This window comes from Mixophyes fleayi, chromosome 3, assembly GCF_038048845.1.
Source record: "Mixophyes fleayi isolate aMixFle1 chromosome 3, aMixFle1.hap1, whole genome shotgun sequence".
In the NCBI taxonomy this organism is placed as follows: domain Eukaryota; kingdom Metazoa; phylum Chordata; class Amphibia; order Anura; family Limnodynastidae; genus Mixophyes; species Mixophyes fleayi.
In genome coordinates this window covers 322,442,559-322,467,489 of record NC_134404.1, presented here as the reverse complement: position 1 = coordinate 322,467,489, position 24,931 = coordinate 322,442,559, and the positions used below count along the sequence as shown (strand labels likewise).

Genomic DNA, 24,931 nt, shown 5'->3' with positions numbered 1-24,931 from the left:
GGTGTTGTGAAACTACAAGCCCCAGCATGCTTTGCCAGTAGATAACTAGCTGGTAGCTGGCAAAGCATGCTGGGGCTTGTAGTTTCACAACACCTGGAGTGTCACAGGTTAGCCATCATTGCTATAGCCCCTTCAATGTATCCAGGCAGAGGAGAGACTACAATTCCCGGAATGCACTTCGGCAGTGACGCAATCAATAAGCGCTTCGGGCCGAGCGTTACTATAGTGACAGGAGAGTCTCCTGGAGCCTTGACATCCAGGGTGTATAGAGGGCAGCAATGCCCCGCTCCAGGTACGGGGTGATGGGCTTGGTGGGCAGTGTCCTGTGTGGGTAGCACCTATGGGTTTATCTGACAACTTTTACCGAGGGACGGACCGGACATTACCCGGCTGCTCTGCATTTACTTCATATGCACGAGTTGCATAGTACAGCAGATGTATAATATGCACAAGGACTAATGCCTATTATGCTAAATGCGTGCATTCAGATTTACATGGGTGATCTGATAATCTTACACATGTATTTTCCATCCAAATGAACTACTGAACATATTTGTATAACAAATAATGAATACAATCTGTTCTTGACATTGGTGAACCTCAATTTGACTATGTTGCAATCTTCTTTTTCTGTTACTTTTTCCTTCAACCTAGTCTTTGTCCTCCTTTTAAGACATTTTTTTTGCTCCCTTTTTCCTATTTTCCCCAGGGCATTTTGTCCTCATGCTGTATCTCCCTTTTCTTATTAATATTTTCTCAATACCAATATTTCCTAACCAAACACGTTATTCACGTCCCATTCTTCCCCATTATACTCTTTTCTTTCGCTCATTCCATTCCTCTTACGTTGTGCTGATAACTTAGCTGGGCCTGGGTGTAAGGCTGTTAAGTTTATAGATTGCTTGTGCAATGTGCTGACGGTTGTCTCCAACACATTGCAGACTGAACTTGTACAGATGGAGCGCAGTTCTTCACAGAGGTTATATACTTTTGGACAATCCTTTCTCTTTACAGAGTACTTCCTCTCCTAACTGATTACTGAAGCCAGAGCACAGGGGGGTATTGTGAGACATATTAAACACACTCTGATTCCATCAGCTAGGATGGAGGTGTGTTATGTATGTAACACCAAGGAGTATATTTACTAAACTGTGGGTTTAAAAAAGTGGAGATATTGCCTATAGCAACCGATCAGATTCTAGTTTTCCTTTATTTATTTATTACGGTAATAGTAAGCTGGATTTCAGCTCGCGGCTCAGGGAGCTGTGAGCTGAAATCCAGCGAGAAAACTACAGTAAAAACGTTTTGTACGCACACTCTTACCGTAATAACGGTAATAGAGCGCGAGAGTTTCGGCGTTTCCGCCGATAATTGAATATGCCCCATAGAATAATCCAAGCTGCTAAGTGATACTTTGTACCATATATTATGATCGTTTCATCTTTTCACTTTAATATTATGCTTCTTTGCACTTAGTTTTCCTTTGTTTATTTACTTTTCCTGATATGTCAAAACGTGATGCAACAGACATTGGAATATGCTATATATTGATTGGTCACCACATAGAAATCCAGAAACGTCCTAGTGAAATTTAATTACTTTAATAACGACCTGTCTTAATCTGCCTGGATTTTCCTCCCATTCCAGTGATAATCTTTGGGACCTAGCAACATCTGAGGTGCAGAGAAAGGACAGTACGGAGGATGACACAGAAGTATCCACAGAGACTGAGCGATCTGTGTTCTTTATAGGCAACAAACATGGGGTAAATTAGAGTCTTTTCCTGTTTTTATCACATATGTCTGACGTGCTGATAACTAGGGCATATAGGACAATTCTTATGTATTTTGTGTTTTAGCAAAAGGTGACCACATTCTAATGGACATTACAATACAAAAGAAGCAATGTTTTATCATTTAGAATAAGTCAAAACCAAGATAAATGAATCAGAACTTATTCTGTAATAGGCCTGGAAAAAAATCCACAAAAGTTTTAGTTAGGGCCACAGTTAGGAGCCACAGCTTTGTTATTTGAACAAGCTACAATGGTTCTCAGCAAATGCATTGGAGAACCAGCTGTCACTCACATCCGTTTTCTGGGGTGGGAGATAACCCCCTCTCCCCCCCCCCTATCAGGTTGTACTTTGTAGGAGACATGGCAAACCTGGCAGGATTTTTCCCACCATACTATTTAAAGAATGAATTCTAAGCTGTTTGGTTATATACTAACAAAATCACCCATCATAGGGGAAGATTCAGTTCCTTGAGTTGGTCTTTAGAACGCGGGGTGTGCATCATTACCGTTACTATGGTAGCTAATGCGCATTATTACTGTTAGTACAGTAATTTCAATGGTGACTTTTGCTCACTGAGCCAAAAGCAGAAATCTGTGTTAAAATTACTGTACCAACGGTAATGATGCCCCGCGTTCTAAAGAACAATGCAGGGAATTGAATCTACCCCATAGTGTTATAAAAAGAGTGCATGTAAATGTAAAATAAGTATGAAGATGACAATTTTTAATGGTAGGTGACCAGTCCTATGAAACATCCACAGATTTTGGGTGCTATAAAACATGCTCATCTATCCTAGATATCTAAACTAATTGTATAATTGTCAACAGCGAGGACTCTAATGTACTAAAGTGAATTGTAGTACTAAACTATTACATATTGAAGATCACTCATTGTGTAATTACACCGTGTACGGTATTATTAGTGTTATTGTATTGATTTTATTTTGTGCTTGTTTGTGTTACAGGGAAAAACAACCATTATCCTTCGATGTACTGACAGGTATCTGTGATAAAGTGCTGTTTCTTTTACGTGTGATGTTCAGTACAAAAAAGCAAAATATCTATTTAATAATTGCCAATTAAGGCAGTGTCAATGTAAAATAGAGAAACAAACATAAAAATATATCTACAGCATTGGTCACTATGAGGTGAATAGAGCTGGGACTATGGTCTATTCATTCTGCTGTATGGTTTGGTTGGGGTAGAACTGGGAAGAGTTAAGCCCAAATTCCACTGATTAAACCTGCAAAATTATGCATCCAAACGTGGAATGAAGTGAACACTTAGCGGAGCAGTATTTAAAATTTTGTTCATCTCTATCTGTATTTTGCAATATCACCAAAGATAGATATGACTTCAGAACCATGGCTGAGCTAGCATGGACACTTACAAACTGCAGGGGTCCCTGGAATAATACCGCCATGGTTCTGCCAGCTAGAAGAAACATGTACAAAGGTACCTCAGACCAAAAATATCAGACCAACCAGCACATCTTTAATATACGAGGTGCCTTTGTACATGTTTCTCCTTGCTAGAACAAGCAGTCTTCTTTTTAGACTATATATATATATATATATATATATATATATATATATATATATATATATATATATATATATATATATATATATATATATATATATATATTTTTTTTTTTTTTTTTTTATATATATAACGGCTGTTATCCGTTATTGCAGCTGACACATTCTGCAAACTTGGATCCAGAACTCTGCTCCCTCTTTTACACTGTTCAGGGACTCTGCAGCCTCTTTTACACTGTTCAAGGACTCTGCTCCCTCTTTTACACTGTTCAAGAACTCTGCTCCCTCTTTTACACTGTTCAAGGACTCTGCTCCCTCTTTTACACTGTTCAAGGACTCTGCTCCCTCTTTTACACTGTTCAGGGACTCTGCAGCCTCTTTTACACTGTTCAGGGACTCTGCAGCCTCTTTTACACTGTTCAGGGTCTCTGCTCCCTCTTTTACACTGTTCAAGGACCCTGCTCCCTCTTTTACACTGTTCAGGGACTCTGCTCTCTCTTTTACACTGTTCAAGGACTCTGCAGCCTCTTTTACACCGTTCAAGGACTCTGCAGCCTCTTTTACACCGTTCAAGGACTCTGCAGCCTCTTTTACACCGTTCAAGGACTCTGCTCCCTCTTTTACACTGTTCAAGGACTCTGCTCCCTCTTTTACACTGTTCAAGGACTCTGCTCCCTCTTTTACACTGTTCAAGGACTCTGCTCCCTCTTTTACACTGTTCAAGGACTCTGCTCCCTCTTTTACACTGTTCAAGGACTCTGCTCCCTCTTTTACACTGTTCAGGGACTCTGCTCCCTCTTTTACACTGTTCAGGGACTCTGCTCCCTCTTTTACACTGTTCAGGGACTCTGCTCCCTAAATTAGTTTTTTGGGGGATATTTTGTGGCAGTATGGGCCTGACTCATGTTCGGGTGCAACTTGCATTTTAAAAAAAGAGCACGGAACTTGTGCGTAGTCCTGACTATATTCAAATCCAAACGTGTCTCAAGTACGCTCTGAATAAACGTTACAAGCGTCTGTTCAATAAAAGGTCACATCAGAGCACTAAATAAAAATAAAGTTATAAAATAATAGAACAACTTTTAACAGTATAATCAGTATTAAGCTAGCTAGTGGCACACATACCTGTAGTTCTTATAATAAAGATTATGCCGTATCAGACGGCACTTACACCTGCCCTGTAGGTGGTGCAAGTGATGCGGCTGAAACCAGGTGTACTTACGAGGAACCCAGGACTTGAATCTGCTGCATCTGCGTCATACATCGTACATTGCCTACGTTCAATCGCCTCTTCCCACTCCCATTCTACCCTTCAAGTCATAGTCAGTCGTAAGTGTCATTTACATTCAGACATGAATCGCTGTCATTAGCGTAAGGTCTGTTTCTGAGCTACTTACTGCAAGATATGGCACTCAACGGGACTTGTGACTGAATGAGGCCACTTGTGGCTTTACATTTATTTTTATGGTTAAAACTTTATAAATATCAATAGGCAGATAATTTACATGTACACTGATACCCAATGGGTTCAGAAACCTGCACCCCTAAAATTCTTGAAAAAGCAATTTAAAAATCATAGAATAGAAAAATAAAGCAGAAACAAAAACTACTTGGCATTAGAACATATGTGTATTTTTATTTTGTTATTATTATTATTATTTTATCTTTATCACAGGGATGAAGCTCCAAAACCAACCTTAGCATTAGAATACACCTTTGGTCGCAGAGCAAAAGGCCACAATACAGTAAGTATTTGCTGTTCCCCTTTCTCCAGTGACCTACAGATGTGAGTATATTACTGGAGTTTTAGGGAGTCATGTAGTGTAATTGGCGTCCTGTACTTTGTATTCCAAGCCACTCACAGCTTACAATAGATATCTGAGGCTTATTCCCTCTCAGCATAGTAAGTAAGGCACTATACCTGTACCTGGCTGCCCATTACCCCCTTTCCACAAGAGGAGGTACGTCACAGACTGCGCATACACAGCTGCAAGACGCTTTTTGCGCTTAGAAGTTGAACTTACGTCCGACTCTACATGATCCCCTAAATTAACTTATTTTTTTGTGGGAAAAGTAATGTTTCTGAAACAAATGTAAATATAGTAGTTGTAATGTTATGTAATAAGTCACATTAACATATGTGTAAATTATATATTTATGAAAATAATATTTTTAAAATGATTATTGGTGCTAAAGAGAATATTTGAGGAAATGCGTGGCTAGTGCACTCATTCCCACAGGCTTCCTCCCTATGTCACAGTTCCTCTACCTTACGAGCGCTCGCGAGGCAGAGAAGCTGAAGTACGTAAGGAGCCTGGGAGTGACGATAAGGTGTTTTGGATGGCTGTCACGCCAAGTCACCACAACTGCATATAGGTGCACTGTCCTGTTCACTACTTCCTCAAACGAGTTCTCTTTAATGATATATATATATCTATTTCTCATTCATTAGATTTTTTGGGACACTGCTCACCTTTGGATATAGAGGGCGCTGTGCTGGGAGAAAGACACTAAAACAATAACAACTTGTCTGGTCTGCTTCCTCCCATCTATGCTGCCTGTATGGAGCTTATTCAGTTTTTATGTTAGAGCCCACAGAGTCGGACACCATTTAGAGTTTATTTTATTTAATTAGTTTCTTACTTTGTTTATTTTTTTAGTTAACTAGCGGTGCTCTCTGTGAGAATCCCGGCGCTAATAGAGAGTGCAAGCGTCGTTGCGACAGTTATTAGCCACATACCTCTATTTTACTATAGCTCCCAGACATGTTACCTGGTCAGCAAGATGAAAAGGATGATTCCAGGGACCCCATAACCTCAACGGACAGGTCGCTATACACCGGACTGCAGGCTGCGGCTATGACATAGATTCCTATGTTATCTCGGGTACTGAAGAAGGCCAAAAGAGAGGGGTACGAATATTTCTGTTGGCACCAGACTGGCCGAGAAGATCATGGTATGCTGATCTTCTAAGTATGGTGATAGAACCACCATGGAGGCTACCTCTTGAGAGAAGATCTTCTAAGCCAGGGACCATTTTACCATTGGGACCTATCTCAGCTGGCTTTTATGGCATGGCGGTTGAGGCCATGATTCTGCGTAAAAAGGGTCTTTAAGAGGTTATCACAGAGTGTGGAAGGCGTACGTGTGAAAGACAAGATTTTCACGCTGCTCCCTTTAGATTGACTAGATTATTGTCATTCTTACAGGATGGCCTGGATAAAGGACTGAGGTTAGTTTTTCTCAAGGTTCAGTTATCAGCATTATCTATCTTCTTCAAGAGAAAACTGTCCAGTCTACCAGATGTCCAGACCTTTCTTAAGGGGGTCTTCATGTGTAACCGTCCGTCATTACACCTGTAGCGCAGTGGGATCTCTCTCCTGGAAGGTGTCTGTTTTGCTTGCCATTTCTTCTGCAAGACGAGTGCCAGAATTGGCTGCCTTGTCATGCAGGTCACCATATATTATATTTCACAAGGACAGAGCTGTTATGCGCACCATCTCTTTCCAGCCCAAGGTGGTTTCAAAATTTCATATCAACATATCCGTCAGGTTTATATATTAGAGGGAAGTCCAGTTCCTGAAGATATTACAGGACACTCTACGAGGTCGGTGAGCACCTCCTTCATGAAGCCTCAGTTGGACAATTGTGTCAGGCAACCTGGTCCTCCGAATAACCTTCGTACAGGGATCATAAAGGGGAGGGGAGCAGGCCAGACAAGTTTTTTTTTAGTGACTTACTCCCAGCACAACGCCCTCTATACACCAAGGTGCGCAGTGTCCCTCAAATGGATTCAGAGAAATGGATTTTACGGTGAGTACAAAAAAATCCTTTTAAATATAACTATTCCCATTATCGTTTACAGTAGAATATTAGACATCACCTTGCTTTTCCTGACCTGTATAAAAACAATCGGCACATGACCTCTTGATGATCCTTATAATAGGGATGTATATTGACTGTGTACACTATAGTCTAAGGCAGGGTTTCCCAAACCCAGTCCTCAGGGCTCCCCAAAAGTGCAGGTTTTCCGGATCACATGTGACATAATTAGGACCACCTGTGAATCTGTTACAATGTGTCAGTCAGTAATGAATACACCTGTGCTCTAACAAGGAGATATGGAAAAACCTGCACTGTTGGGGAGCCCTGAGGACTGGGTTTGGGAAACCTTGGTCTAAGGCATGAGACAGTAATGTCAGTGAGTTTTTACACAAGGTGAAATCATGATGATCAGATTTCGTTCTGTAGATAAAGCAACGTGGCATTTATAGTGTGAAAGATAATATTTTATCAGATATTTGTACTGCATAAGATAAGAATGTGGATGCTGTACAGCTGTAATCAGTATAGAACACTGTGTTCCATTCATATAGATAAATATATTTCTATAACCATTATATTAGCTTACATTTCCATTCAGCTTGTGACAGACTGGAGACACCATATGTGACCTATTTGAATCCTGTTACATATTCAATTGCAGATAGTTCATATTGATTGTTAATACTATGTTTCATATATTATGTTCTTCCACAATGTCTGCTATATATATCATTAAGCCCTGAGTATCGTAGTATTATCTCCAAAGCGTTTTAAGAAAGCCCACACAAAGTATAAATATCATAAACGTAACTTAATCTTAAAGGAGAAGATCAACTTAATGAATTATAAGAAAAGCAGATAAAAGCCAGAATAATTGAGCGACCTTTTTTTTAAGATTCACCCTAATGAACGCTGGTGCAATTAGTTGTGTTCAGAGGTCATGTAATAGATTGGAGCCGAATTAAAGTGTTACAACTGAATGTCAAATAAATACACCTGTCTCAGATAGGTCCCACAGTCGGTTATTGCATTTCCAAACAAGAGCTTCGTCATGAAGTTCAAAGAACATTCAAAGTGAAACTGACAAAAAGGTTACTGAAAGCATCATTTAGGGTACGGATAAAAAAAAAATCAATTTCAAAGGTTTTTAATATCCTCTAGAGCGCTGCCAAGTTCATAAAGAAATCAGTTGTAAGTGAATTAGAACATTGCATGGATATTTAGTAGTAGAAAATTCGATAATTTAGTAATCTATCATGATGCATCCTCTATCTACTGTACTATTAGGCAGTGTCTTGTGTTCACCCTGGTTTATATTTATTTTAGTCAACGTTTCATTTTCCTATTGTGTAGAGAAATCTTTTTAATCAATTCCTGATTCATAGAATATCATTTTGTTTTTTGGTTTGTTTTTTTTAAGATACAAAAAATGGAGACAGCGCTGGGATAATCTCAGACCAAGACATACATCACAGGTGCGATGTCAATCAATACAATAATCTCCAAGTCAAACAGCCAAAAAAGAATCTGGAGATTATAAACCAATAATTTAATCACATATACAAAAGAAGAGATAAATGCACAACTTTGTTGACTCTAATTACAGTATAAAAATTCCATATTGAGATAACATAGCAAGAAATAAAAAGTAATAATAAAAAAAAAGGAAAATACAAATAATGGTGTATAACCCTCGGTAGGCCTATGAGCTCAATAATTAAAATTACAATTGCACAAGGTGGATCATCAACACAAAACCAATAATAAAGAAGATAAATCATAAATATCTGCAAATAGGAGACTCCATAGATGTTAAGGATGTGTAAAACACAATCTTACTGTTTTGCAAGAAGTCCTCCGGTAATTGTGAATAAAATAGATTGAGTCCAGGTAAATCTTCACTCTGATGTTAAGTCTGGGAACTTGTTGTTTTCACAATCCAAACTTGCATTAGATGATAAAAAGGTTGCAGCTTTCTATAAGTGTTGGTCGCGGCATGCCAGTAAAATAGCTCCGCTGTAGAAAGATAAGTAGAAACAGGTGCGCACCTGAAGTGGGTCCGTAAAAATCAGGATAGACGCCAGAGTGTTCTTAATATGTCCTTAGTTAGCGTACTCGCATGAATAGATAGGACTAGGTCACTCCTCGGCTATTCGTGAATGTAGATTCAGACCAAATGCCTAACAGCGCCAAGCCATTTGTTATCATACCACGAATATTATCATATATCATATGTTATCATATACGAATAGCCGAGGAGTGACCTAGTCCTATCTATTCATGCGAGTACGCTAACTAAGGACATATTAAGAACACTCTGGCGTCTATCCTGATTTTTACGGACCCACTTCAGGTGCGCACCTGTTTCTACTTATCTTTCTACAGCGGAGCTATTTTACTGGCATGCCGCGACCAACACTTATAGAAAGCTGCAACCTTTTTATCATCTAATGCAAGTTTGGATTGTGAAAACAACAAGTTCCCAGACTTAACATCAGAGTGAAGATTTACCTGGACTCAATCTATTTTATTCACAATTACCGGAGGACTTCTTGCAAAACAGTAAGATTGTGTTTTACACATCCTTAACATCTATGGAGTCTCCTATTTGCAGATATTTATGATTTATCTTCTTTATTATTGGTTTTGTGTTGATGATCCACCTTGTGCAATTGTAATTTTAATTATTGAGCTCATAGGCCTACCGAGGGTTATACACCATTATTTGTATTTTCCTTTTTTTTTATTATTACTTTTTATTTCTTGCTATGTTATCTCAATATGGAATTTTTATACTGTAATTAGAGTCAACAAAGTTGTGCATTTATCTCTTCTTTTGTATATGTGATTAAATTATTGGTTTATAATCTCCAGATTCTTTTTTGGCTGTTTGACTTGGAGATTATTGTATTGATTGACATCGCACCTGTGATGTATGTCTTGGTCTGAGATTATCCCAGCGCTGTCTCCATTTTTTGTATCTTATATATATTTTAGGGGTGTCAGCACCATCCCATGATAGCTGCAGGGTTCATCTCTTTCCATATGTGACAATTATTCACCGCCAAGGTTATTGTATTTCGATATTTGTTTTTTTTAGCCAAAAGACATTGCTCATTTTTGGGAACTAGGTGGAGGGACTTCATTATTGGATTTAATTCCCATTCCAATTACAAGCGAGAACATTGGGTAAGTAGACTACATGTATGCATATATCAGATGAATAAATGTAGATTTGAGGTGAAGGTAACAAGTTGATTTAGTTAGTGATGGGTTGACCAAGAGTGGAATGTTTGCTGGGAAGAGACAGCAGGAAGTTGGCTTGCTGGTACCAGTTTCAGCTATAGGTAGCTGGATTTTGGACATCACCGATCTGCTTGAGAAAGGTGACCTTATTGTAAAAGGTGACAAGCGAGAGAGCTACTATAAATATAGTGTCTTTACACAGCTTAATGCTCTGTGCATTCCTTCCTGATTGTTATAAGTCGACCAGTAGATGGCGCTCCAGCTTCACCCACGGAAACGTGATTCTGCCAAAATTCATTTATTTTCTGAATTTTAAAGTGTTTCTCTGATATAAATGATGAAATCGTCCATAAACACTTCAAAGTTAAAACATGCTGTCAAAGTAAAACTGATTTTTTTTTAATTCATTTAAAGGACATTCTCTATAGTACTTGTTCTCGATCTTTCAAAGCCCAGTGAACTGTGGTACACAATGGAGAACCTGCTACAAGCCACCAGGAAGCACGTGGATAAAATCATATCAGATATCGGAAAGTCCAACTCCAAGGCCGGCAGTCAGACCATGCAGAACATTGGCAGGAGTATACCAAAGGACCATCCAGTATGTATAGAACGTGGTCAGAAATGGGGTCATTGAGAGTTGTACACAAAAGATGACATCTTGCATACGCGCAATTGTGCGTCTGTACGGGTACATTTCCATGTCTGTATTACGAGCTACACGTATGTTACAGATATGTGCAACCTTAATTCTAATGTATAAATTTGTCATCATCAATTCAAACTGACAGCCTGCTTTGTTGTATTGTTATTATTGCAGTGTCATAGCCATGTTAGAGTTGGTGTAATCATTCCCTTCTCCATGGATAGAGCTGAGAGCATGGTCAGTCTTGTGTAGCTTCAGTCTGCTGGTGCTGTACACTTGGTGCTGGTATATGTACTACCCTGATTGTTCTCAGTAATCAGACAAGTGTTAAGCGTAGGCTTAATTGTGTATATTTCCCCTTCAACGCGTTTCACCATAAACCCGCCAGTATAGTGTCTTTTATATAGTAGAAGGAAGTCACCTCTGTGATGACTATCATGTCAAGCTGCCCGGAGTATATAGCGTTGGACAAAGATTTGGAGCCACAACTTTTTGTGTGTTAGCTCTTAAACAGTATGGGACATAAGTCTATTTGTGCCATGTAAGAATATAACTTGTGTAAAATTTGTTGCACTGCGCATGCTGACAATCTGAGCATATCTTCTTAAACTTGCTGCCCCTTGTGCTTGGAGAGGCGAATTAAGGGCGTTCTTATGTAAGTTCACTACAGTTAAAGTGTGGAGACGCAAGCCAACCACACCCCTTAGACATGTTCCTAATTTGGACATATGACATATGTTTGTGTGTCCTTTTTTGCACCAGACATATTTATATTCTAGATTTAAAGTTTAATGTACTTTAACCTATGTGCAACTCATAATTCAACCCCAGAAACTTAGGCGTACAGAGGCATTTTTAAGCTTTACTCTAAATTAGACTCTTTGTTGCATTAAAAAATAGTTATACTAAAACTTCTTGTCACAAGATTAATATGGAGACCTTTGACAGCTCATGAATCTGAAAGTCCCAATTGTGGCTGCGTTTATCTGTCTAGAATGAGAATTAAACTTTGAGTTGTGAGACTAATCTGTCAGACCTGTATGTTTCTTGCATTCTATTGAGAACTTCATTTTCAATCCAAATAGGACAAAGAATTAATCGATCCATTTCCCCTGCCGTTACTAATTATTGGCAGCAAGTATGATATTTTCCAGGTAAGAAATGACTGTTTTCTTTCATTGTTTAGTAGAGTCCAGCACTCTGTGTATAAGTGTCTTTATATCTTCAGAGAGAATTGTTTAGTGCACGGGCCGCACGGTGGCTCAGTGGTTAGCATTTCTGCCTCACAGCACTGGGGTTATGAGTTCAATTCCCGAGCATGTATGTTCTTCCCGTGTTTGCGTGGGTTTTCCTCCGGGTGCTCCAGTTTTCTCCCACACTTCAAACACGTACTGTTAGGTTAATTGGCTGCTATCAAATTGACCCCAGTCTGTCTGTCTGTGTGTGTGTTAAGGAATTTAGACTGTAAGCTCCAATGGGGCAGGTACTGATGTGAGTGAGTTCTCTGTACAGAGCTGCGGAATTAGTGGCGCTTATAAATAAATGATGATTTCCCTGGGATATGACAGAAAGCTGCTCTCAGCCACATGCAGAAAGTACAGCAACCCTGCCTGATTATATGAATACTTTGCTGAAACATATAGAACCCAGCCAGAATGATAAAGCAATGGATATAGTATGAATTTCAGAAATTTGTAAGTTAAAATTATCTGTAAGTGGACAGACATTTAATAAATATCTGCTTGGCATCCTTAGTTGGGGTACACCCTTTGGAGCCATTGTTTCCTGAACAGAGCTGCTGGGTTGTGATCTGCTGGCAAAGCATGCTGGGGCTTGTAGTTTCATAATATCTGGTGGTAAAAGTATCAAGCTGGGATTTTGAATTTCCAGCGATTTTCTCAGGCGAGTTTAAAATCGCCGATTTATTAACCGGCAATTTGATGTAAAATCTCCAGAGATCTTTGATTTCTCTACAACTTCCACTTGATACCACTTCTCAACCCTTTACCTTTTCCCCCCCTACCTCTCCCTTCTCTCTCTGATCTTTTGCCCTGCTTCATTCCTCTTTTCTTCTATTGGCGGCTTGCCACACCGCCTCCTATTCTATCCTGCCCACCTTCTGTGGACTAACTTATCTTCTCTGTTTCTACCTCTTTCACCTTCAAAGTAAAAATCTGGTCAATGCCTTGATTCGTCTCTGTTATATACTGAATGTACTAGTCCCTGAATATGCATAGTTTGAATGTATCATAACATGTTTTGGACTGTTACCTTTTATTGACCTTTGCAAAAATAAAATCTTTAAAAAAAAAATAAAATCTCCAGAGATGTGTTTCTTTCAAAATCGCCATTTTCAAAAACGCTACAAATTGCGGTCCTGTTTTTTTTCCCCACTCTAGCTGTGCAAATTGCCAAATGTATGAAGCTGCGATTTTGCGAATTCGCCCAAGTTTGAATTCAAAATCACCAGATACAACACGTTGCTTTCTATAGGCGAGATTGGCAAACACATCACTGTTATACTGCAGAGTAATGTTAATATAACAGGAGGCACAATGGAAGTTTAAATAAACAATCATTTTTGTTGTAGAGGAGCAAAAATTATTCTGAATTTTCTTATGGGGGACAATTCATTTTAAGAATAAATTAGTGGCCCAAATGTAATTATAGATTAAATGTAAGTGGGTTTTATTTGATTTATTTTTTATTACAGTGGCTTAGTATTTCATCACCAGTGGGGCAATATTTATATTTTTATCATATGGCAGCATATTACATATTACATATTTGTGGCACTGCAAGTGCCCATGTGCATGCTGACACTTGTAGTGCCACAAGTATGTACTTTTAATGGATTCCCAATCAGGAAATTTTAAGTGTTGCCATATGATAAAAATATAAATATTGTCCCACTGGTGATGAAATACTAAGCCACTGTAATAAAAAATAAATCAAATAAAACCCACTTACATTTAATCTATAATTACATTTAGGCCACTAATTTATTCTTAAAATAAATTGTCCCCCGTAAGAATTTTTTTACAAGATTTACCTTCAGATCTGTGCTCTTCATCTGTCATAACCATCAGCTGAAAAGATCGTGACTCTGTAAACTGTATGGAGATCCTGATGGTGAGCGCATGCACACACCAGAATTGCACAACATTGTTCCATCGTTTATAGTGATATTTAGTCCGGTTATAAAATAAATCAAACAATACGATGTGCTTTGGAACAATAAAACATGGAGTGTACGTGCTAATGCCATATCGGACAGAACAGTCATTTATCGTGGGATTGGCACGATAGTCGGGTGAATAACCTGTAGTGTGTACCCAACCTTAGAATCTAAAACTAATTGCAGATTTATGTGTCAGAGGAACAGTGTTAATATTATACCCATTCCTTGTTTAGTCAAATAAAATGTCATTTTGTTTCATTGCATTTTGTTTTCCTTTTAAATGTCGTAGCTGAATTTTGTATTTTTTAGGAACTTGATTCAGAAAAAAGAAAAATTATTTGCAAAACACTTCGGTTTGTAGCCCACTACTACGGAGCGTCACTAGTGGTTTGTATGTTTTGAGATATTGACATAAGATTAATTAGAATGAATACGTCACTCTGAGGTCCAGTTCTATGACACTGAACATACTACATACATGTCATACATTAAAGGGAGATAATGAAATTCAATTCTATATTAACCTTGACTTTACTTATTTTATTTTTAAGCAACTTTTATTAAGTTTTATTAATTAAAAAATGAAGAATAGAGGAAAAAAATAATTAAAAAGTATTATTGTATTTTAATGTTGGCTTACCATGCAAATCTTTAGTTGGCTAGGTGTGTTATTTCTGACCAAATACAATGATACCATGTGGAACAGAAGCATATTTAAAGGTGATACACATTATGGGATCTACCCCCCCAGCTCAATGGTACATACCATATAACACCCCATGTAAATAGCTGATAAAGGTTCCCTTTTTTCTGGACTGCTTTCACCAAGGATCACTTTACACTATGTATCTTTTTCACACTTTATAAACTATGTTTGCATGAATAAATATGAGGAAAGTATAGCAAAATCCTGCAGTTTAATCTGTTGCGACCTGCAAGCTGTTTACCATTATAAAAACATGAACTGTCTATAAAATGAACCTGTCAAAGCTTGTTATCTAAATAAAATGTACGGTTTCCTAGCAAAATATATGTACTTATCTTCTTGTAGTTCACAAGCAAATCTGAAACCCACAAAGGAGTATTACGGTCATTGGTAAATCATTTGGCATTCGGACAAGATAAGAGGTATGGAAGGGACTGTGGATTCTTAAAAATCCACAGTCCGTGTAAGAATAAGCATTAAGTGAACAATTCCCGTCCTGCTAATACCTGCTTTGTTCTAATATATAATCATCATCATCATTTATTTATATAGCGCCACTAATTCCGCAGCGCTGTACAGAGAACTCATTCACATCAGTCCCTGCCCCATTGGAGCTTACAGTCTAAATTCCCCAATATAGACACACACACACACACACACACACACACACACACACACACACACACACACACACACACACACACACACACACACACACACACACTAGGGTCAATTTTGATAGCAGCCAATTAACCTACCGGTATGTTTTTGGAGTGTGGGAGGAAACTGGAGCACCTGGAGGAAACCCACGCAAACACAGGGAGAACATACAAACTCCACACAGATATAATACGCTAACTTAATGTTGTAAGAAGCAAAAATGTTCAGAGTTATCAGGGATTAATTAATGTAGTTTAATAAGTTTTTCTAAAGAGTTGTGTTCGGACCTTACATAATAAAGTATGAATGACAGATGTTGTGTATGTGTGCAGTACGGTCACAAGACAGAGATGCTAACTTAAAAAATGCACATAGACAGAGATACAAGGAATCCCAAATTTGGTCCTTGTGTCATAGAACCTTTGTCAGCCACAAACCGGCTCTTGTTAATTGATTTTGCAACCTGTGCGCTTTTCCAGTCGGACCCCCGGCCCCTCAAATGTAGACACAGATTGATTTCACGGGGGGTGTTTCTAAAGTGCGTTGTGATGTGATTTTAATATTTCTCGTTTGACCATTTGCAGCAGATTTGTGTCAGTGGATCACAATAAACCACTTGTTATTCCAGCCGGATTGGATTCCTTAAATCAGATTGGTGAGTTGTTCTTTTTTTTGTTTTCATCTTTTCATGGTTTAAACCAAGAGCAAATAAAGTTTGAAATCTCTTTGTAGGGTCTCCTCCCGCCTCTGACAGCGACCTGAGACAGGGTAATGTGCGCACACCCATGGAGTTATGGAAGAAGATCTATGAGAGAATTTTCCCTCCCAAGGTAATATAGTTGGAGCAGAGTTTTCTGCACAGAACATTACAGTGAATGATTAGGGGGATGATCTAAGTTGTCATTGTGAAAGATCGGTTTAGCTGTGATACAAATATTACTATTGCCAGGGTGCCCCAGTCACTTTGTCCCAGTCCCCAAACCACCAGATCTGCAGATTGAGGCCATCGACGTGAAATGTCCTCACAGCAGATCCTAGAAATCCTTAGTCATATAAAAATAAACAAATAAAAACTGTTTGTCTGGCCAAATTACCAATCATATAGTAGCTTTATCATCTAGAATTAGTGTGATATGTTTTTATTATGGATTTAATTGTACCTTGCAAACCTCTTTGTAGCATGTCTGTTTTATGCATTGTCTTGTCTTTTAGTGATATTTAAATAAAACACAATGACCTTGTTATTAGCAAATGGTCACAAATGTCTGATGAAGTCTGTTATTTATATTTAGCAAATGGTAGAATATGTAGCAAATCATGTAATAAGCAATTTACTGTTATGCAATTTCCTACTTTCATATTTGGGATGCTCCAATGTATAACAAATGAGGTTGTGGTATCAGGGATTCATAAAACTGCCAATAGTGTGTGCGTCTCTTTGCTGCGTCCTGTCCTCATGAATATTTGTTCAGCCTATATAATTGCTCCCTTTTAGTGTGCGGGGCACATTTGTAGGAAAGATTGTTGTCCAAGTAACTAAGAAAATCCTTTTGTGTACACTTTAATTTTCTTTAAAATAAATTAAATTGTAACAAGGAAGAATGTTTTATAACCCTACCAACCCTATGTCTGAGGGGTAAAACTTTACATAATACCTCACTGGTTTGGATTGTAGGAGTATGTTCAGTGGTGTGACATGTGGGAACACACTTCCATACTGTGTTGTTTAATTAACACATTAAAATGCCAGCCCATGAGCATGACATTGTGGGATGTCAAATTGTTTTTTGTGATATGGTTATGGATTCCTCCCTGCTGCTATACCGCTCCCTGCTGCTATACCGCTCCCTGCTGCTATACCGCTCCCTGCTGCTATACCCCTCCCTGCTGCTATACTGCTCCCTGCTGCTATACCGCTCCCTGCTGCTATACCGCTCCCTGCTGCTATACCGCTCCCTGCTGCTATACCGCTCCCTGCTGCTATACCGCTCCCTGCTGCTATACCGCTCCCTGCTGCTATACCGCTCCCTGCTGCTATACCCCTCCCTGCTGCTATACCCCTCCCTGCTGCTATACCCCTCCCTGCTGCTATACCGCTCCCTGCTGCTATACCGCTCCCTGCTGCTATACCGCTCCCTGCTGCTATACCGCTCCCTGCTGCTATACCGCTCCCTGCTGCTATACCCCTCCCTGCTGCTATACCCCTCCCTGCTGCTATACCCCTCCCTGCTGCTATACCCCTCCCTGCTGCTATACCCCTCCCTGCTGCTATACCCCTCCCTGCTGCTATACCCCTCCCTGCTGCTATACCCCTCCCTGCTGCTATACTCCTCCCTGCTGCTATACTCCTCCCTGCTGCTATACTCCTCCCTGCTGCTATACTCCTCCCTGCTGCTATACTCCTCCCTGCTGCTATACTCCTCCCTGCTGCTATACTCCTCCCTGCTGCTATACTCCTCCCTGCTGCTATACTCCTCCCTGCTGCTATACTCCTCCCTGCTGCTATACTCCTCCCTGCTGCTATACTCCTCCCTGCTGCTATACTCCTCCCTGCTGCTATACTCCTCCCTGCTGCTAATCGGCTCCCTGCTGCTATACGGCTCCCTGCTGCTATACGGCTCCCTGCTGCTATACGGCTCCCTGCTGCTATACGGCTCCCTGCTGCTAAACTGCCCCCTGCTGTATGAGGCTAATCTTTCTGGAGTGAAACGGTGGTGTGTGTGTGACCACTTTAAGAACTATTTCACATAAGCTACAATGTGTGTGGCCCAAGAATGCTTCAATTCCAGACAATAATTATCATTATTGCGCATGTGTAAAAATATAGCCGGAAAGTGGCCATTATCGACCTGTCCACGCGTGATCTGGCTGCTCATGTGTGGTCAGATTGTGGCTCGGCACTCACACTCGGTGGCATGATCAGCCCACGTGTGCTCAGGCTAAGTAGCTCTGAGAAGCTCCATACTGTGTTCTATCAGTAATCTCATAGCCAGGCATCCTGGTCTGTGGTATAGGCATTCCAGTGTGCATAGGAAGACATGCTCCTGCGCAGAACACAGCCGTATAATCAGTGTTTGTCTTGAGCTGACAGGTCCCTTAACATTTTCCCTATAGATTTGTGATATGATGGATTTTTCACACAAACCATCTTGTGTTTGGGATCCTCATATTGTCTGACTCCTTACCTGATGTTTGTGGGAATTATGTTTAAGCTGTAACAAATGATTTGCTCTTTTTTCTAGAATACAAATGACTCCAAAGATATAAAGGATCCAGCAAAAGATCCGCAATATTCCGAGAGAGACATTGATGCTATGCGGTCTCAGAAGGATCAGGTACGGCCACCATACCCTGGTATTAAGCTCCTGTAGAGGTAACTACGGGTCGGTTACAGTTATCATGATGAGGATTGGAAATAAGATTTTCAGTGTCGGTGCTGTCTTATCAGAAACAGATATAGTTTATTATACATACCATAAAATGTTAAAGGTAATGTCACTGTGACACAAATAGTTTGGAAACATTGGGGGAAAAATGTTTGTGTAATCGTGATGACAATTATGACCTCTGAACATCAAAAGTGGAATGAAAAGTTTATGAAGTTTCCAGTTACACTTTGTCCCTGCTGACAATATTCTGGATTTCATACACAGAGTATGTTACATATTCTCCATCCTCATCGTTACTTTAATGCTTCGCCACTTTCAGGTATAAGTAACATATTTTTAATGTCAAAATTACAAGGGAGATTCAATTCTGCGCGAGGTTCCAATTTTCTTGGCACCTCTATGGAGTGCGAGGGGAAAAATGACCAGAGATTCATCGCCGTTCCAGAAGTATTTGTGTACTTTGTACCTTAGAATGCCATTGTCTTACTTACAAACATTAGATCCATGCTTTACATAATTGGCAGAATAATTATGGTACAATAGGACATTACTTACTGTCATGTAAAACATGGGGAAATCTGATACATAAATAAAACTTTTCATAATGTGTTACATAATTTACATAGGGGGGAATTCATTTGGCCGCAGTATTTTTTTGTTTTATTTTTGCAGCGTTAAAAAAATTGAAATTATCTGCGCAGACTTTGAACCGAGGGCGCGACCGATTTTAGGTACCGCAGCATAAATCTTGCTATTCAATTAAAAAAAAAGGTAACGTCGCCCCGCGTGTTAACATTGGTGCTTGTGAATTTTTAGGGGTGTGGAGGGGAGTGTTTAACGCGGTCATCTATAAAAAAAAAAAAAAAAAAAAAAAAAAAAAAGTGCATTGACATACATTGGCATTGTATTAGGAACCTTCTATTTTCTAATATCTACATACAGTACTTTTTTTACTATATTTTTTTTTTTTTACTACACAATTATCTATACCATGACATAACACATTAGTACATACATATTCATACGTACATGCATACATACATATATTAATTAGTGATTACTGCGTTTATTCATTTTATTATTATTTTTTTTTTGCATGCTTTTTGTAAAAAAACAAACACCTTTTCCATGTTATGTATTACCAAGAAACTTAATTTTTCTCTTTTTTTTTTTTTTTTTACATTATTACATCATTTCAATAGTTTTCTTACGTTTTTAATTTTTTGCACAGCCATGAGAGGTGTGAGATAAAACAGGCAATTTGACAGTTTACCGCGCTGCATTAAAAATCTATTGAATAGCTTTTAACGATTCTTCGTCCCTCCCTCCCTATACTTTCAATGGATTATCTACTTGTCTGCGACGGTTCTGTTTTCCGTTTAACGGTTCTGTTTTCTGTTATTTCCGTTAAAAATAGATTTGAATAAGTGTTATGAATGAGTGAAAACCACGTTAAAATCACTTACCGTGGTGTTAAAAAAAAATAAAAAAAAATACCTCTGAGAATTTAATATCTTATGTTTTGAAACATGCCTAACACAACCTGAAGACATTGGGTCTGCTTCATTATGGAAAGTAAGGCAAAATTCTCCTGGACAAACCATGTTACAATGCAAGGGGTGCAAATTAGTTTATTATTCTGCACATAAGATAAATACTGGCTGTATTTTCATGCAGCACACAAATACTTGATAACTTTATTTTTATGTTGAAATTTAAAGTTGATCTAGGACATGTCCTACCCCAACTTTAAATCTGCAATCACATAAATATACCTCCCTCTCCAATGCAACATGGGTTTGCCCAGGTGAAAAGTTACTCATTTTTTTTTCTTTACTTTCCTTAATGAATCAGGTCCATTGTCTCCAACCTTCTTTTGCCTTTATGTTCTTTTTTTCCCTGCAATTAATGGAATTTCCAACTCTTAAGCAATATATGTATGTAATGGAAATTGTAATTGTATTTCCAATGCATTTCTGGGAATGTCCTATTTCATACCTCCCAGCTGTCCCAATTTGCAGTCCTCTAAGGGGGTGGGGCTTACATGAAAGTGGGCAGGGTTTCATTCAAAAGCTGGTGTGTTTCTGAGTGGACCAAGGCAGTGGTGGATCAGGGGTCTCATTACCGCAAGAGTATGGATACAAAACAGATGTGCACTGGCACTTATGCTAAGAGTAATCGTATATATAATATAAAATGTTTGTTACCTTTCACTGCAGTCCTCCTAGATTGTCCCCATCATTATTGTGACTTATATGTAGACAACAATAAATAGAAATGAGTAGAACATAAGGTTCACTATGCCTCATATTTACCATAACTTTTGTATCTGTAATTCTTCTTTAGTGAATTGGGACTCTCTTATTATTGTAGAAAGTTGTGTTTTCTGCAGTCACTGATTTCCAGATCTGCCCGACAGTAACCCCACAACTCAGCTCTTGCTTATCAGTTTGTATTTGTGATGTCACTGATAAGTGAATGCTTGTATTACTGTACATATATACTAATGTGGTTATCAGCTGGGCACATGATAACTCAGCTTGCTGAGGTGAACAGCCCAGAGTTACCTGCCATGTGTGCTGGGCAATAGTGTCGTTTGTAAAGATTGCTTTCCAGAGAATCTCCCAGATCCCTTGTCATGTGAATGGAGAAAGCGAAGGCAGGCGACTCTTGTAGCATTACCCTCATATCCCCACTCATTGCTGCAGAGCTGCATGGACCAGACCTCCAGCACTTCCTATCTGTATAAAATAAATACAGGTTTTCTCCCAGTGAGTGTAAATCAGTTTGTATATATTATATTGTCAACCGTGTTTTTTTAACCCAGCATAGCGCCTCCCTCACCTGTAGCAGGTGTACATAATATATAAACTGAGTAAGAAATGGGCAGCCCCTGCAATTCTGTTGCCCTGAGCTCAGGCCTGTCTGTCCTTTCCACAAATCTGAGCCTGTCCACTGTGTATATAAGCAGTTAATGTGTAAGCAACACCATTGGCCTTTCTTTCCTCAAAAGGCAAGTACACACAATGAGGTTATCAGTGATAGAAATGACACACCGCAGTGGGCCTCATTTGGTCAGATGTTAGTCCACTTGCGAGCCATAGAAATGCACTTTGTGTTACTGAGCACTTGAGAGGTAACCTTAACATGAGCTTGTGGCACTGTACGCCTGGAGAGAGCGTGCAGTCACAAGCTGTGTGCAGTAGTGGGGGGCACTCTTGTTAGATTAGGCAGCATCTCTAGATAGTGTATGGTTTACAGATCCTAAAGATACGGATCCCGAAGGCCAGGTGTAAACATATCGCTGATGGTGATAACCATCAGCTTGTATCTTTATATTTTTACTTTTAAAACATTGCGGCAATATGTGCCTGCACACACTGCTTGTCATAGACTGGCTGCCTGAGCACATGGACGCTTGTAGTTATACCAGCGCCAACATTCCCAAGCAGTCAGTGGCTGCCAGGGCTTGAGAGTAGTTACACTATTACTCATATACCCGCAGTCTAGGGAGGGCCACAATACCATTCAGCACTGGGCTGTTTGCTGTCAGCGTTACCTGTAGGGTTTTTTACAGGCCTAATTAGCCTGGGAATACATCACTATGGTGACCATACTGGGGCTGTTTTCACATCATGACAGAAGGAACTGCTATAGTGTGACCAGCCCAGCCTATCATAACCTAGTGTTTGATGCTGCTTTGCAGGGAGACTCCATGTTCATTGGCCCCTGCTGTAGCCCAGGCTGTAGTACTTATACTGGTTACTTAATACGGCTGTCATCATTATATCCATTGAGATTTGTGGATCAATACAAAAATGTCATCTGCTAATATGTTTGGTTTAAAATCATGTTTATTATGTAAAATACGACCATAATTGCTAGATAAACGTGTTTTTGAAAATGAATGGGCAGCTTAAAAGGTCAGCCGAAGGCTTTCAAATGTGTGTTGGTACAATGTTGTTGTAATGCCAGCAATGAATATGTAGCACGGAGCGGAGTAGGAAAGAGTTAAATCAATGATGTGGAAGCATGGTCACCACTTACACTTCCTCTACTACAGCTAGTACAGTAAAGTACATGAACTTTGCCTCCCCATCAGTCAAGACTAACACTGGCTGCTGTAGTTACAGCTTGGCAGCTGCCGGATTAACCTGTGCCGTTCCTTTGCCTTTCTGGTACCGTATGCCCAGACCTGTGGGTGCAGTCCTTTGACCAATGACCATGTTCCCTTAATGAGGGCAGCATGTGATGGAGAACATTGTTGTGAGAGTTAATCGAAGGAGAATGATTAGTTTAATTTGTAGATTGTAAATAAATTTATCTATGTTAATTACACAGTATTTATGCCCTTTGCTTCAGCACAACGCTGTTTCCAGACATGGCTGGGTCTTGCCATTTATGATGATCTATTTCTAGGTTATATGCTGATGTGTCATTCTGGCTGTGAATATCAAATTAAGATTTATTTGCATATACTTTCAGTACTGTCCTAGTACTGCTGTTCTTTGCAGAGTTTCTAACCCCAAAAAAGAGCTACATGCCTCAACGAAAACTTTTATTTTCTAGTCTAAATTGTCCCTGAAATATATACACCTTAAAAAGCTGTAGAGAGTATATACATATGAGAGCCAGTCCAAAATAACATTATTAAGTTGTATAGAGAAATCCAATTCCTATCAATTAAATTAGAGATTTATACTGGAGTTCATCATTATGAACCAATTGGTGTATATAGTATTGATATTTTCCAACCATACTCCATTCACCATATCAGCGATAGAGGAACCCTCACATCCTATGGTATCATTGTTGCCGCTGTTGCCAAAAGTTGTATTATTGCATATCTTAACATTTTATTAAAGACACACTAACCCTTTTTATTTTTTGTTTGTATCTGTCAGATGGAAATGTAAAGATGCATATGTGTAATACACCTGTTGCAGGTTTTTACTTCTATAATGGTGTTATTTACAGTGTTTACGGACTTAGATGCCATTGTTTTTTACTTTGTCCTATAAATCCATGTGTCATCATCATCATCTTCACCACGTATCTTTACACAAGGCCTCTGGTACCCACAACACATGAGCCTCCTAAATAAGCTTATCTGGGGAATGAGTCCAAATCTCTTTAGGTCACATTTCCAGGGGGCAAGCTGCATTTTCATGTACACACCCTACTGTACTCAGTTTACACATGCCACCCTTCCTTATCCCTGGAGAGTCAAAGTAAGTCTTAGATATGTTCAAATCTAAATTCTGACGCATTTCGGTATGCATGTGAAATGCGTTTATTTAGCCCCAAACTATAATCGAGGACCTGTATGATGGGAGTTAATTACTCTCTTTTCACTTGAAATGTTTTCAGTTGATTGGAGGGGAGATTTCTAATACAGAGATTCAGATACACTCAGTGCTGACGTGTCCGCATCCCCACCCTTGAACCTGTCAGTGTATCTACATGCCCGGTACACATACAGCTGTACACACGTTTGGTGAAGGTGAGATGTAATAGGGGGACCATTGCTACCAGGTTGGATTGGAGTGGGTCAGTATACTCTTCTCACAAGGGTCTCTGGCTCCAGATAACTCTGCCATTTCCGCTTTTGTTAATGATCTGTATATTACATACCATTGCTTAATTACACCAAGTACAAACAAGGGACTCCTGTTTATAATAGAAATACAACATGTATAATATATAATCATTCAGTAACACAATGTATGTTAAACATTTTAGGAGCTGGAGCAGTACAAAAGGAACGCTGACAAGTCCTGGAAATCTATGGCTCTTGGACCTCATACACGATAATGGTGCAGTTATTTATTTATTGTGAGATAAGAAATGAAAGTACATTTGTTTTTAAAAATGATCAATATTTGTAATGATGTTTTGTATGACTTATAAGTGTAAACAATAATAAACGTGTAGGCAAAATGTA

At 39.1% G+C, this 24,931-nt stretch overlaps 1 protein-coding gene across 1 annotated transcript; it reads left to right on the top strand.

Moving 5' to 3' along the window:
- Positions 1–183: 183 nt before the first annotated feature.
- On the top strand, positions 184–24,931 carry DYNC2LI1 (dynein cytoplasmic 2 light intermediate chain 1). Its single transcript, XM_075204145.1, has 13 exons — positions 184–292; positions 1,648–1,765; positions 2,760–2,794; positions 5,011–5,080; positions 10,260–10,348; positions 10,820–11,006; positions 12,137–12,205; positions 14,542–14,619; positions 15,284–15,360; positions 16,183–16,253; positions 16,331–16,428; positions 18,841–18,933; positions 24,730–24,931. Exons 1-13 carry the CDS (start codon positions 279–281, stop codon positions 24,799–24,801), a joined length of 1,071 nt encoding a protein of 356 aa, XP_075060246.1. The 5' UTR covers positions 184–278; the 3' UTR covers positions 24,802–24,931.

Coding starts and splice junctions, on each gene's coding strand:
- DYNC2LI1 (XM_075204145.1), top strand. Junction 1,766..2,759: donor TTATAGGCAACAAACATGGG/GTAAATTAGAGT, acceptor TTTGTGTTACAG/GGAAAAACAACCATTATCCT. Junction 11,007..12,136: donor GTATACCAAAGGACCATCCA/GTATGTATAGAA, acceptor CAATCCAAATAG/GACAAAGAATTAATCGATCC.